Raw genomic sequence first — 15,710 nt, forward strand, 5'->3', positions numbered from 1 at the left:
AAGTTTTTAATGTTGAAATGAGTTGATTTTTAAATGTCTAGCAGAATTAACTTGTTTTAAAAGATATTTTATTTTCCCAATTATATGTAATAACAATTTTTGACATGTTTTCCAAAATTATAAGATCCAAATAGTGTCCCTCTTTTTCTTCTCTCCCTACTCTCAGAGATGGTAAGCAATTTGATTTGAATGACATATGTATTATAATGCAAAACATTTCCACATTGGTCATTTCTGGAAGAAAGTATTCATATAAGATCAAAACTCCAAAATCAAAACATAAATAAACTAATGCAAAAAAATAGTACACTTTAATCTGCATTCTAACTTCATCATTTCTTTCCCTGGAGATGGAGAGTGTTCTTTGTCATAAGTTCTTCAGAATTGTCCTGGATTATTGTATTCCTGAGAGTAGCTAAATCTTTCACAGTATGATCATCAAACAATATTGCTGTTACTATGTACAATGTTCCCCCAGGTCAACTTATTTCACTTTGCATCAGTTCATGTAAATCTTTCCAGCTTTTTATGAAATCATCCTGCTCACCATTTTGTATGTCACAGTAGTGTCACATCACCATCATATGCCACAATTTGTTTAGTCATTCCCCAATTGATAGACATCCCCTCAATTTCCAATTCTTTGCCTCTACAAAAGAGCTGCTGTAAATATTTTTATACCAGTAGGGCCCTTTCCCCTTTTTTATTTCTTTGGGATACAGACCTAGTAGTGGTATCACAGGAAGGAAGGGTATGTACCCTTTGGGCATCATTCCAAACTGTCCTCCAGAATGGTTGGATTAGTTTACAACTCTACCAACAAAGTTTTAATGTCCCAATTTTGCCACATACCTTCTAACATACAACTTTACTGTCATATTGGCCAATCTGATAGGTGTGAGGTAGTAAATCAGCACTGTTTTAATTGGCATCTCTCTAATAAAGTGATTTAGAGCATGTTTTAATATAATCACTGATGGGTTTGATTTCTTCATATGAAAACTGCTTGTTTTGATCATTTGTCAATTGGGGAATGATTTGTATTCTTATAAAGTTGACTTAGTTCTCTATAAATGTGATAAATTTACCAAAGAAATTTGCCATAAATTTTTTTTCCTGGTTTCTGGTTTCCTTTCTAATCTTAGTTATGTTGGTTTTGTTTGCACAAAACCTTTTTCACTTAAAATAATCAAAATTATTTGTTTTGCATCTTATAATGCCTTCCCTTTTCTCTCGGTGCAATCCTCTTTCTCACCCCTTGATTTCACTATTTTGCATATGATGTCATCCTAATGACCTTATTCCTGTACCCTCCTTTTTATACATATATATATATATATATATATATATATATATATATACTCATTCTAACTGCTCTAATAATGATAACAATTTTAAGAGTCACAAATATCCTCTTTCCATGTAGGAATATAAACAATTTGAACTTACTGAATCCCTTAAATTTTCTTTTTCATATTTATCTTTTTATGCTTCTCTTGAGTCTTATATTTGAACATCATATTTTCTGTTAATATCTGGTATTTTCATCAGGAATGCTTGGAAATCTTTTTTTATGACCATTTTTTCCCCAGAAAGAATATGCTCAGTTTTTCTGGGTGGTGACTTTGGATTATAAATCTCATTCCCTTGCCTTTCAGAATATCATATTCTAAGCCTTTTGATCCTTTAATCTGGAAGTTGCTAAATTCTGTGTAATCCTAACTATGGCTCCATGATATTTGGATATTTTCTTTATGGCTGTTTAAAGTATTTTCTCTTTGTCCTTGGAGTTCTGGAATTTGCCCATAATATTCCTGGGAGTTGCCATGTGGGAATTTATTTCAGAAGGTGATTGGGGGATTTTTTTCATTTCTTTTTCAGAGAAATATTCTTTGATAATTTCTGATAATATGATATCTAGGCTTTTTAAAGAATTATGGCTTTCAGGTAGTCCAATAATTCTTAATTTTTTTCTTTTGGATTTTTTTCTAGGTCAGTTGTTTTTTTTCGGTGATATATTTCATGTCTTCCACTTTTTCATTCTTTTGATTTTGTTTTATTGTTTCTTGATGTCTCATGAAGTCATTAGCTTCTACCTGCCTAATTCTAATTTTTAGAAAATTATTTTGTCCTCTGAGATTTTGAACCACCTTCTTTTTAAGAAACTCTTTTTTCATCACTAGATTTTTATACTTCTTTCTCCATTTGGCCAATTCTGTTTTGCATTGCTTTCATTTCTCTTCTCTAATTTTCCTCTGCCTTTCCTAAGTGATTTTTAAATCCTTTTTGAGCTCTTCCAGAACCTGAGACCTATTCACATTTTTCTTTCAAATTTTGCATATAACTACTTTGATCTTACTATCCCCTTGTGAGTCTGTGCCTTGTTCTTCTTTGTCTCCATAATAATTTTCTATAGTTAGGGTTTTTTTAAATTTTTGGTCATTTCCACAGTCTTTTTCTTGAGTTTTACTTCTGTTTTAAAGGTGGAGTCTATTCTCAGGATAGAGGGGGCACTCTTAAATTTCAGTTTTTCCTGGCTGCTACCTGTTGTTCTAGTTCTTGTTTTCTGCAAGTTTCAGTACTTCCAAGATGATATGAGGGCCTGTGGACTAAGAGCTTTGAAAGACACCTCCTATTGCTGATTCAGTCTACCCTCTATGACTGATGATGGTATGGAGAGCTCAGAGCACTATGAGCCACCTTGTGCTCAGGGACTAACCTCAGACTTGAGAAGGGGTTTCAGGCCTCACTCTGGACTTACAGAGGCCAGATAAACTGGAGACTACCTTGTGCTGAGGCATGGGGTCTCACCCTGGGCTTGGATAGGGGTTCAGAGCCTCAATTTGGGCATGTGCACAGTGGATTACCTTGATTTGGGGCTTAGGGCCTCATGGCAGACTTGCACTGGGGCTTGGAACTTCAAGAAGTGAGTGTGGAGAACTCTGCTATTGGCTCAGGTAGGGTCCTGGAGCTCAAAGTTGGCTTAGGCCCAAATTCAGAATCTGGAATAGTAGATGCGGGGTGGAGATGGGCATTGCTATTGGCTTGTGCAATATCCCCTAGTGCAGCCCTGCTACAGTCTGCATGGCCTTGTGCTTCTCTCTCACTTCCTTCCTTCCTTCCTTCCTTCCTTCCTTCCTTCCTTCCTTCCTTCCTTCCTTCCTTCCTTCCTTCCTTCCTTCCTTCCTTCCTTTCTTCCTTTCTTTCTTCCTTCCTTCCTTTCTTTCTTTGTTTCTTTCTTTCTCTTTTTCTTTCTTTCTTTCTTTCTTTTTTCTTCTTTTCTTTCTTTCTTTCTTTCTTTCTTCTTTTCTTTCTTTCTTTCTTTCTTTCTTTCTTTCTTTCTTTCTTTCTTTCTTTCTTTCTTTCTTTCTTTCTTTCTTTCTTTCTTTCTTTCTTTCTTTCTTCCTTCCTTCCTTCCTTCCTTCCTTCCTTCCTTCCTTTCTTTCTTTCTTTCTTTCTTTCTTTCTTTCTTTCTTTCTTTCTTTCTTCCTTCCTTCCTTCCTTCCTTCCTTCCTTCCTTCCTTCCTAGACCTAGACTTATCTAGTTCTGAGAGGGGAAAATCAAAGTTCCACATAATTTTTGTTTTGTTATCTATTTCTATATGTAACTCAGCTAGTTTTTTCTTTAAAAACTTGGATGCTATAACATTTGGGGCATATAGGTCATATCACTAGTACTTCATTATTTGTGATATTTTTTGACATAATATAGTTCCCCTATTTATCATTTTAGGTATATATATTTTAGCTTTAACTTTGTCAGAGATGATTGCTGCCCCTATTTTTTGTTCTTTTGGGGGTTTTTTGTATTAGTTGAAGCATAGTATATTCTTCTACAAGTCTTTATATTTACTTTATGTGTATCTCCCATTTTAACTATGTTTCTTGTAAACATTAACATACTGTCAGATTGGTTTTGATCCATTCTGCTATTCATTTTCATTTTGACTGAATTCATCCCATTCATATTCAGACATAATTACTAGTTGTATATTTTCCTCCATTCTGTTTTTCCTCAGTTTGTCCTTCTTTCCCTCTCTTCTTGCTATATCCCTCCTCAGACTTCCAATTTCTTCTATGTACCACCTCTCCAATTCACACCCCTTCTTAGAAGGCTTCCCTTATTACTTCTCTTTGCCCCACTAGTTCTAAATTAGCATATCCTGCTAATGGTCCCTCTTTTCTCACTCCCCCCAACCTAGTTCTTATTCTACCCACCTTTTGAAAAGTAGTTTTCTTATCCTTCCAACCCTGCCCCTCTATTTCTTGATATGAGTTTGATTTTTTAAAATCCCTATCTTGTCCTAAAGAGTCCTTCCCTTATCTTCAGCCTTACCACCCTATTTCTTTATATGTATTCTCTTCTATGTATCCCTTCCTTTTTTCATCCCCTTGCCATCTTTTATCTTAATCTACTTTCTCTTTCCTTACTTAGTTCTTCCCTTATCTTATCTCCTTTCCCTACTGTGTCTCTGTACATTAAGAAGACTTTTATTATATGTGTTGTTCCCTCTTTAACCCAGATCTGATGAGAGTAGGGTTCTAGTACTACTAGCCCTCTACCTTTCCTCCTCTTCTTTGTGACAGTTCTTCAATTCATCCCACTTTTACATGAGATAATTTTTCCATTTTACCTCTTCTTACTTTTTTAAATTATTTTTAGCTCTTTCCATTTATATTCAGCTCAACCTCAAGTCTTATATCTGTATATGCCCTTTCAAACTCCCCAGATAATGATGTCATTCTTAAGGGTTATAGATGACATTTTCCTATATAAGAAGTAAACAATTTGACCTTTTGGGTCATTTATAATTAATCTTTCATATTTACCCCCTTATGTTTCTTACAGATCAAATTTTTGACTGAGTTCTGGGTTTTCCCTCAAGAATAGTTAAAACTTCTTTAGTTCATTAAATACCCATTTTTCCCCTCACATAATTATGCTTAGCTTTGCTCGGTATGTTGTTCTGGGTAGTAAACCCAGTTCCTCTGTTCTTCAAAATATTATGTTTCTTCCCTCTTGTTCTCTTAATGCTAAAACTGCTATCTTATGTTATTTTGTGTATAACTCCATAGTATTTATTTTTTTTTCTTTTTGCTTGTAGTACTATCTCCTTAACCTGAGAGTGATGGAATTTGGCAATGATCATGTTCCTGTCTGTTTTTTTCTTGGGGTTTCTTTGCAGTGGTGAATTCTTTCAATTTCTCTTTTACCCTCCAGTTCTAGTATTTCTAGGTAGTTTTCTTTTGCTCTTTTTTTCATTATGACTTTTTGAGAGTCTGACAAAATTTCCAGGTTAATTGTTTTTGTAATAAGATATTTCATATTCTCTTCTGTAATTTGATCCTTTTGATTTTGCTAAATTAATTCTTGTTGCTTTCAGAAGTTGTTAGCTTCTCCTCGTCCAATTCTATTTGTTAAGGAATTATTTTGTTCTGTGAATTTCTGGATCTCTTTTTCCATTGGGGTGATCTTTCTTTCATAATTTTCTTGATTTTCTAAAATTGCTCTTACTAAATTTTCCTCAATCTCATTTGGTTTTTGAGATCTTTTTAAAGATCTTCCAAAAGTTCTTTTGAGCTTGGGGCCATTTATAGTATTTCTTTACTATTCTTGAAGTAGATATTTCTACTTCACTGTCCTCTGAGTTTAAACCCAGGTCTTCTCTGCCCCCATAATAGGTATCAATAGTTGGGTTCTTTCTCCTTTACTTATTTTTTTTAAATTCGGCTGGGCCAATAGGGTTAATTATTAGCTTTATGCTAGAGTGCTAGGATTCCTAGGGTGCGGGAGATGATGCCTTGGGAATCATGGTTTTTTGTGCTTGTTATTTCCTTAGCCTTATTTAGTTCTTCCAATTTCTATAATCTGTTGTATATGTGATATGTCTTCTATCATGACATGAGCAATATGGAAATATGTATCACATGAAAGTAAGAGGATAACCTATATCAAACTATCCACCACCTCAGGGAGGAGGAGCAAGGTATAGAGGGAGAAAATCTATATTCTAAAATGTTAGAAAACAATTGTCAAAAATTATTTCTACAGATAACTGGAAAAATTTTTAATTGGAAAAAAATTAAAATAAAAAAATAATTTTAAAATATTCATATCATTATTTAAAGTATTTAAAGTGCTTTACAACTATTGTTTCTTTTTATCTTAAAACATCACTGAGAAATAGATGCAATTATTCCAATTAATAAAAAAATTTCAAGTTCAGTAATATTTTATTTTCCCCCACTACATATAAAACGAATATCTAAAATTCATTTTCTATTTGAGTTCCAATTTCTCTCTCTCCCTCTATTCCCTCTCCCCTTCCTAAGACAGTAAGCAATTTGATATGTTATACATGTACTAGCATGTAAAACGTATTCCCATTTTCATCATGTGGAAGAAGACATTTCAAAAAAAATGAAGAAAATAAAATTAAAAATGGTCTGCTTCATTCTGAATTCAGATTCCATCCATTTTTTCTCTTGTGGTAGATAGCACTTTTCATCATGAATACTTTGAAGTAATCTTGGATCAGTATACTGATAATAATTAAGTCATTCACATCCGATCATTGTACAATATTGCTGTTATTATTGAATGTTCAACATTCTCCTGATTTTGCTCACTTCATTTTGCATTATATAAATCTTTCCAAGATTTTCTGAAATCATCCTGCTCATCATTTTTCATAGCATGATAGTATCCCATTACAATCATACACCACAACTTATTCAACCATTCCCCAACTGATGGACATCATCTCAATTCTCTGCCTTCACAAAAAGAGCTGCTATCAATATTTTTGTATAAATAGCCCCTTTCCCAACCCTCCTCCTGCTTTTTAAAATCTCTTTGAGGAACAGACCTATTAGTGGTATTGTTGGATTAAAAGGTATGTACGCATTTATAGCCCTTTGGCATGATTTCAAATTGTTCTCCAAAATGGTTAGATCAATTTATAACTCCTCCAACAGTTCATTAGTGTTTCAACTTTCCTACATTCCCTCCAATATTTATCATTTTCCTTTTCTATCATTTTAGACAAGCTGATAGTATAAAGTGGTACCCCAGGTTTGTTTTAACTTTCTGCCTATAATTTCTTACCTATCTTGTGCATACTTCATTTCTGTATAGGGGTTTGTATGTTGTATCTCCTCCATTAGGTTATGAGCTCTTTGGGGGCAGGCAATTTTTTCTCCCTTCTTTGTATACTCAACAAAGAGCACAGTTTCTGGCATATGACAGGTGCTTATTAAATATTTATTGACTGGTGAGTAAACCACAGTTTATCCTTTGTTGGTCCCTGTTCCCTTCCCCATGACCCATCAGATAATTAGTAATAATAATAATAATAACTAACATTTATATAATGATTAAGGTATACAAAGTTCTTTACAAATACTATCTCATTTGATCTTGACAATAACCCTGAGAATAAATGCTGTTTTTATCCCCACCTTAGATAGGAATAGTTAGATAGAGGTTAAATGATTTACTCAGGGTCATGCAGCTTCTACATGTCTAAGATTGTATTTAAACTTAAATTTCCTCACTCCAGGTCAAGCATTCTATGTATTAGCCACTTAACTCACTTAATCCATAATAGTATATGGGTACATTGGGAGTTTGAAACTTGTGTTGCTATTTCTATCTATCTTTAATATTTTCTTTGATATATCAGTGAGGGAATTTAAACATGCTATTCATAGTCTCTGGAATTATGGGGCAATGTGGTGAAACAGGAAAAAGAAAGGATCCTTTCTCCTTGTTGGATGGTTCAGGTCTCCCCTTTTATATTTTCTTTATAAATATTTTAAATATCACCCAAATCTAGAGATCTGACTGTCATGATCTTCTATTCTTATTCTACCCATTAGGTTTCTAGAAGTTTATAATGTTATGTCCTTCACCTTTCCCTATTATTCCTCACCTCCTGAATACTGAATCATTGCAGTTTCCACATGTTTTGTCTTACTTCCAATAGAAGACTATTAATGATCCTACAAGACTCACAAGTATGATGAGTGTTGGAAATCTCACCATGATGGCCTCATTCTTTCTGACTTTATGACATGTCCCACAACAAGAATAATGGGAGAACCAATCAGATGTTCCTGTTCAGAGCCTTCCCTTTGTCCTTGGAAGTACTGGAGACAACAAACCTTGTAAACCTACCGTTCCATTACAGGCTTTAAAGGTGAATGAGTCAATGAAGTTCATTTGATTAACTAGCTCAGCTTCATCCGTGTGACTATCAGCTGACCATTAATTCTGTGGTCTTTTGGATATAGGACCACTCCCAGAACGTATTCTAAAGTATTCGGACATATCATGGTCCACTCAGTAACTGTAAAACCACTGATATCCCTACATACACCTACTCCCTAGGAAGAACCCCTTTCAAATCTCGTGCCTTAATTTTCTTCCTTTGCTCTCTAGGGTCAATCACCTACGGAAATATGAAACCTTTCTATTCTATTTCATGCCTATGGACAAAGAAAGTCAGTTATGTACCAGTGTCAATGTCAGCTGGCATCCTAAATCATTGTGCCAATTTAACAAGTATGAAGAGAAACAATTTTGTACTTGAGTGCCTTGAAGGGTCTGTCCTTTCTGTTCCCCTACCTCAAGTTCCATTGTGCCATACATCTCAAATCCCTCTAGCAGCTAAGGACCTCAACCATGCAAGGTCATATAGAATAGGCCTTGAGGTTCTAGATTCCAAAAAATTCCTTTTAGCTACCAAGCTGCCCAGGTAGAGACATTTGGCCTTTTTTTATACTGACTGGCCACAGCATGCTTTTTGTCTCCATGTTCTCCAAATCTACAAACTCAGGGAGCTGTAGCACCATCTCCTCTGAACCACCAGTACTGGGGCCACCATTCCCTTAGAAAACTTAGAACCTCAGCCTTGGAATCACTTTTCTTTGCCTGGCTAGTCAGATCCAAACAACTCAGGACGCTTGTGTTTTCCCTCAAAGGGATGGCATTAACTTTGAAGGTGCTACAAGTAGTGTCTTAAGTGAATTCCTTCTCCTTTCACTTGGTTTAATGTCTGAACTGAACTCCTTCACAGTTATGACTGGCTCCATGTGGAAAATGATAGGGAAGTGCTGGAAGAAAAAAGGAAACAATTATTTGTTAAATGTGTGCCAGGCACTGTGTGAAGTATTTTACAAATATTACTTTATTTGATCCTCACGACAATCCTAAGAAGCAGACACTGTTATTATACCCATTTTACAGTTGAGAAAACTGAGACAGTCAGAAGTTAAATAGACTAGTCAGGTCACACAGTTAGTAAATGTCTGAGGCTAGATTTGAAATCAGGTTTTCTTGACTCCATGCCCCCTTGATTCATCTAGTTGCCTTGGACTATTGGATGCCCTCTTGTTGTGATTTTCTATTTCATTGTTCTTTTGTATTCAGCTTGCTCTTTACTAAATGTCACTAATAATGTGGAAAGAAAAGACAAGAAAGCCAGAAGCCATTACTGGTCTGAATGGAATAAAGGAATTGTTTTAAATTTATTTTAGGAGATGCAAGGAAAATACTGAATTGCTATGAGCACATGGAAACAAGATAGTATTATTGTAATGAAATGTCCGTTTTTTATGCCAAGGGAATACATCAGCATAGAAAAATATTTCTGTGCTATAGAAAAATTAGAATGAAATATTAATTATGGTATACTATGGGAACTATCAGTGGAATACTAATTAATACCAATTATTGTCATGGAATAAAAAATGGGAATACTCCAGTTATCTTGTCTGGCAGATTTTTGGATGCCTAGTAGGATACCTTGTTAACCCTTCCTGAAATAGACATACACCCTTACAGAAAGACACACACACACACACACACACACACACACACACACACACACACACACACACACCTCTTTTTGTCTCCTTTATAAGATTTTGTCTCCTTCATAAGATTTAAGTGAGGAAATAAAAATATAAGAAAAGAGATAGCACAATGATTGGCATGAGCATCCCCTAGAAGGAGATGAGGTAGCCTAGCATAATAAAAATAACACTGGATTTGAAGTATTAAAGTGAGATATTCTCTAAGGCCCCTGGTTTCAGTTCTCAATCAATAACTCTATGAATCCTCATTCCATCATTTACTCTTTGTGTGATTTCGAGTAAGTCCCTTACTCAATTTCCTCATCTGTCAAATGGAACTAATATTACTTACTGTCTTCTTTACAGAGAAAATGTAGGGCAAGTGCTTTGTAAAGATTAAAGCTAAAGAAATAGGAGTCATGGTTATCTTTCTTTGACTCATCACAGTGTAAGTAATTAGCATTCAATAAGTAAAATAAGTACAGATGTTTAATAAATGTTTACTGACTCTCTGAAATGGAAGATCAAAAAATTGTTATCATTCCAAGTTCACACAGCCAGACAAAGGCAAAGCCCTTGAATGAAAACTAATGTAAGAAAAATGAACACTGACCTTGCCCAAGGTTCAACTTAGCCAGGGAGGATCCTGGTCTCTTCAGCTCCTTTGGAATGTTTTCATTTTCTACTTTCCAGTCTCCTTAGGGAGAGCATGTCACCAAGGGATCCTTCATCTGGAGGATCCCTAGATAATAAGGCTAATTGTATGTGCTGCACCTGTAGGTGGCTATTCATTGTAAATGGAGACTTAAAGTAAGGATTAGGACCAAGGATGTAAAGAAGGCAGCCAAGCAAATATTTATCCAGAGAATACCTGTTAGACTCAACACAGATTTTTTTGGCCTCATCTCTCTCTTCTTCCTTCATGCCACTGTAAGATCTTCTGTATCAATAGAAGCATATCATTCCTCTGCTACAAAATCTGCATGACTCCTGCTTGCCTACAAACTAAAGGTCCATCTCCTCAGTCTAGAATTTAAGACATACACAGTTTGGTACTACCAAAATACTTCCAGTCTTGTTGCATATTATTTCCCTCTATATAATATGCATTCTAATCAAAATGGATTATTTGTTATTGCCCACATAGATTCCATGCTCTACAATTTCAATAATGTTCTTCACATAATTCTCTATTCTTCAGAATCTTCCTCTACCTGTTAAAATCCTGCCATTAAATGCTACTCCTTCTCTTTAAATGCTTTCTCTTTAAAGCCTGGCCTGGTCTGCATTCCCTGTAAGAATTCTTCTCCACTCCATCCCTCAACTCCAGGACGTCAAGTAGCATTTTCTTTGCATCTATCTTATGGTCTTCTTATGTATCATTATGAATGAGAGTTATCTATACCGCTTTTTTAGCTGTACAGAATAGAAGTACTAAAAGAGGAGGAATTCTGTTTCATCTAAATTTTATATCTCTTTCAGCACCTAATCTAGCACTCTGCATGCAGTAGGTACTTAGTAAATGTTGAAGTTGAAGGAACACATTTCAGCCACCCTTAGGATCTTTGTATCCTTTTCGGTGTCTATGGCACAGAGCCAACTTAACAAGCTGTTTATCAGGATACCTGCAGATCTCAAAAGTATGGAGGCATCTTTATTTGCCATCTTTATTTGTTTATTTAAATGCCATCTTTATTTGTTTGTTGATGTTTATTTAATAGGGTTTTCTCTGGCCAGAGTAGTTCCTGAGCTTAGCGAAATCCTTGATTTGTCCCCTGAACCTCAGGATTTCCTGTGCCCTGCTCCATTTCCCCTTCTATTTCTGGGTCCTGCAACACCCTGACCTCAGGACTAGCCCTCTCTCCATTATGACAGGCTGCCTCTCTCATAATTTAAAAACAAGAGTTTAGTATTTTTAAGATCATAAAACTAGAAAGAACCTCAGAAATATTACTCAAAGTCTCTGAATTACCAATTAATTTATGGAATTATTGATTGATTGATTATAACCTGGATTAAAGGGGGGAATCTCATGCAAGAGAATATAAGGTTCAGCTATCCATCCTTGTTTTGTACCCATGAATTTACATATCTAGCTCTTTCAGGTAGGGTTAGCATTGAATAGTTTTTAGTCTCAGTCCTGATGTCCCTAATTATGACTAAGGGAATAGGATTGCTAGAGATTCCCTCTGGGTCAAGGGAGGAGCAGCCATGTTTGTTGTTTTTTTTAACCACTCACCAGGAAAGACCACGATGGAAACAAGCAGAGTCATGTGCTTCATTCACATTTTAATAATTCTCAGAGAGTAAAGAGTCAAATGGAAAAGAATGTATGGAGACAAATAGAATGGGGTCAGGGAATGAGGTGATGGAGGGAAGGAGGCAATGTAGAGAAGAATATAGTGAGGAGGAGGAGGGGTATAGAAAATCAGTTACACAACCAAATATCAGAGTGAGAGCCCAAAGGTAGCATGGACCTGTATCAGATGGCGCAGTGTTTGGGGTCATGGAGGGGGAGAGGCTCAATAGTTTCATTTTTATAGGATTTTAGTAGTAGAAGATAGATTAATTTTATTCATGTCATCTTAGGTTTGGTTCATTAGCATATACACATCATCTCAAAGTTAGCAATACTTTAAGATCAATTCATTAGCATAACACTTTGCTGGTGCTCTTTTATTCTTACTTCATATGTTGGAACTTATCCCAGGCTTACAAGACCATGAGCATTTAGCAGGACCAAGGGGACCTCACAGTAAGGCCTAGCTGACTTCTCCTAATTTAGCACATAATCTCAGTATGGGGCTTTAGTTAATTTATGAGACTGGTTCCAATGGTTCCTATACTTTCCTAAATTTATGAGAAAGTTTACAAGTGACTTTTATGCTCCCTTAAATTTTGGGACAATCAGTAAGTAAATTCTGAGTTCCCTTTTGCAATCTTACTTCCTACAATTGTTATCTTATGCTACCTACAAACAAATTTATTTATTATATTAGCTAAAAAGGGAAGTGGTCATGGTGAGCAGAAGATACAATTTTAACTGAGCCTCCCATTTTACAAATTAAGAAACTGAGAACCAGGGAGGGTAAGTGACTTGCCCAATGTCATAGAGGTAGTAGGAAGTAAAAGTGAAATTTGAATCTAAGTCTTCTGACTCCAGAATCTCTCTTCCTTCTGCTCTTCCTGCCTTTTCGAAATTTACCAATCACTTGAAGGGGATATAAACCCCAAGTCCTGAAGTAGGTCTACTGTCTCAGATAGCTGAACAGTTGCATGAATCTAATCAGGGATACTTCTATGAAATGAATGATAATTTCCAAGTTTGTGTGGCAAATACATATATAAAGACAGAGTCAGAGTCAGAGTCACAGAGAGAAAATATACTGAAAATAGAATCAGGAAAATATGGATACAAAGTCTACTTCTGATGTTTGCTAACTATAGGAAATAGGATGATCCATTTAACAATTTTGAATTTCAACCAACTGTAAGATTTATCTGCTCAATTATAGATGACTTATGTCTGAGAAGAGGGAATGAATCCCCCCCCCACCAATAAATGTGCACTGTATTTGATACACTTGTATCCTGTACATTTCTTTATTAAAAAAATTGTCAGAATCCCCTACACCAAAAGTACTCCTAGAAAAGGGAGGGTTAAAGAGCAATTCCAAAATAGAGTCCCTCCTCAAAGGATTAAAGGAGATGGGGCTAAGAAGAATCACAAAATCTCAGAGTTCATAGAATAAAACCTAGACCCAAAGAAATGGCCCCTCAATTTCCCCCTATAGTAGTTATCAAATATCTATTTGAAGATCTCCAATGACTAGGGGAACCAACACCTTCTAAGACTTCTCATCTCCTTTATACTAGCATCCACAGAACCTGTCTAAAATCATGAACTGTGATGCTCAAGGAGTGCTATGAATAGAAATCAAAATTAGTTGCTATTACAATTTTCCTTCTGCTTCTGCAGGGTCAACAGCTTCCAGAGAAAACAATGCCCCAGTGGTAGTGACAGGGATTCTGGGAGAATCGGCTATTCTACCTGCAGACATTCCAGATAAAAATAAAATTGATAACATTAACTGGGCTTCCCGTACACCTGTAGCTGTTGTGACACCAGAAGGAACAGCAGTCAATATCATTACAACCCATCAAAACTATAAAGGACGATTGAATGTCTCATCCAAAACTTACGACTTACAGATCAATCATCTGAAGATGGAGGATGCTGGATTCTACAGAGCAGATATAAATCTCAAGACCTCTTCAACTTCCACCACCATCACCAAGAACTACACCCTGCAAATCTATAGTAAGACTATGATTGTGGACTCATAGAATGTTTGGGCTAAGAGTCCAAAGAGGTCCTCTAGTCCAGCCCCTCATTTTTCATCCAACAATCTGTGACCCCAAGAAGTGAGGTGATTTGCCTAAAGTTACATACATAGTGGCAAAGCTAGGAAAAGAAATGGGGTTTCCTGATTTAGTTCTGTCTTGTTCAACTGGGTTATTCTCCAAATGATTCTTCAGAAGAATTTTTGAAGCTGAAGTTTCCAATCAAGGGTTCCCTAAATCATTTGGTGATTATTGTAAGAGGCCTTGGAATTATGCTAGAGAGTCTGAGGGGAAAGAGGGTTAAAGAAGGCCTGGGTCTTTTCTTCATCAAGTTCAACATTTACCCTCCTATCTCTCACACCCATTTGCCTGTACACAGGCTGATATCTCCCTAATCCTTTGAAAAACAACAACCCTTAACTCTTCCAGCTACCATCCCATCATTCTCCTACCCTTTGCTGTTGAAATTCTGAAAAATACTGTCTATAACCAATGCCTTTTCTTCCTTACTACTCACCTTCTCAACACTCTATAACAACTCAAACCCTAGTGCCTCTATTAAAACCATCTTTTCTAAGGTTTTCAATGACCTATAAGTTCCAGATTCCATGGCTTTTTTCAGTTTTCCTCTTTGAACACTCTGCAATATATAATGGTGTTGATCATTTCTATGATTCTAAATTTTTCTCTTACTGGATATTTTCTCTTTCCTTGACTTCAAAGACAACATATTTTGTTAGTTTCTCTCTTATTTCCCTAAATGCTCCTCTCTGTTCAGTGTCATTCTTCTTGTCATTCTTCATCTTTCAATATGGATGTTCCCCAAAGTTCTAACCTTGGTCCTCTTCTTGACTATACTTTTCATACTTGGCAAATTCATTCATTGCCATTTTGATGAAAATAACTCCCAAGTTTTCATCTGCCTGTCTTGGATTCAGGCTACTTTAGCAAAGGTATTTCTAACATTTGACTTTTAAAGAGTTCAAAATTAGAAAAATTAAAGTTTATAAAGAAAGTAGTTTCATTACAGACTCATTCTTTTATGCCTTGTATTGTTCCAACTTATAGGACGCCTAGAACAGCCAAAAATTACCCTGAATACCATAGCCTCTGAGAACAACACCTGTAACATCACTCTGACATGCTCTGTGGAGATTGGAGATGCTGTGAAGTATGAGTGGACCCCTCTGGGAGAACAAACTGATGAGTCCAATGGAAAATCTAGGCTTTTCATCTTTCAGACATCTGAGGACGTTCCCAAAAATTACACTTGCATGGCCAAAAACCCTGTCAGCAAAAACTCTCAATCCATACTTGTTCAATATCCCTGTACAGGTAATTATTTATTCCTTCTCAAGTCTCCGGAAATATCCTGATCAGCTATACAAAGTAGGCCTCGGAAGCTTTATATAATATATGTAATATTATTTGTCAAGTATATTATTAAAGAGGTATAAAGCATAATACCCTCAAAGTCTGAGTGAGAACACTATTATTTACAGATGGGT

At 35.8% G+C, this 15,710-nt stretch overlaps 1 protein-coding gene across 1 annotated transcript in view; it reads left to right on the forward strand.

Moving 5' to 3' along the window:
- LOC103100846 (SLAM family member 5-like) overlaps positions 1–15,710 on the forward strand; it is an 81,684-nt gene that overhangs the window by 40,222 nt on the left and 25,752 nt on the right. Inside the window, exons 4-5 of the mRNA XM_016429525.2 lie at positions 13,838–14,179; positions 15,271–15,537. Of these exons, the coding sequence (XP_016285011.2) occupies positions 13,838–14,179; positions 15,271–15,537 (609 nt within the window). The remainder of the gene's footprint in view (positions 1–13,837; positions 14,180–15,270; positions 15,538–15,710) is intronic.

The sequence above is a fragment of the Monodelphis domestica genome, chromosome 2 (assembly GCF_027887165.1).
Source record: "Monodelphis domestica isolate mMonDom1 chromosome 2, mMonDom1.pri, whole genome shotgun sequence".
NCBI lineage: Eukaryota > Metazoa > Chordata > Mammalia > Didelphimorphia > Didelphidae > Monodelphis > Monodelphis domestica.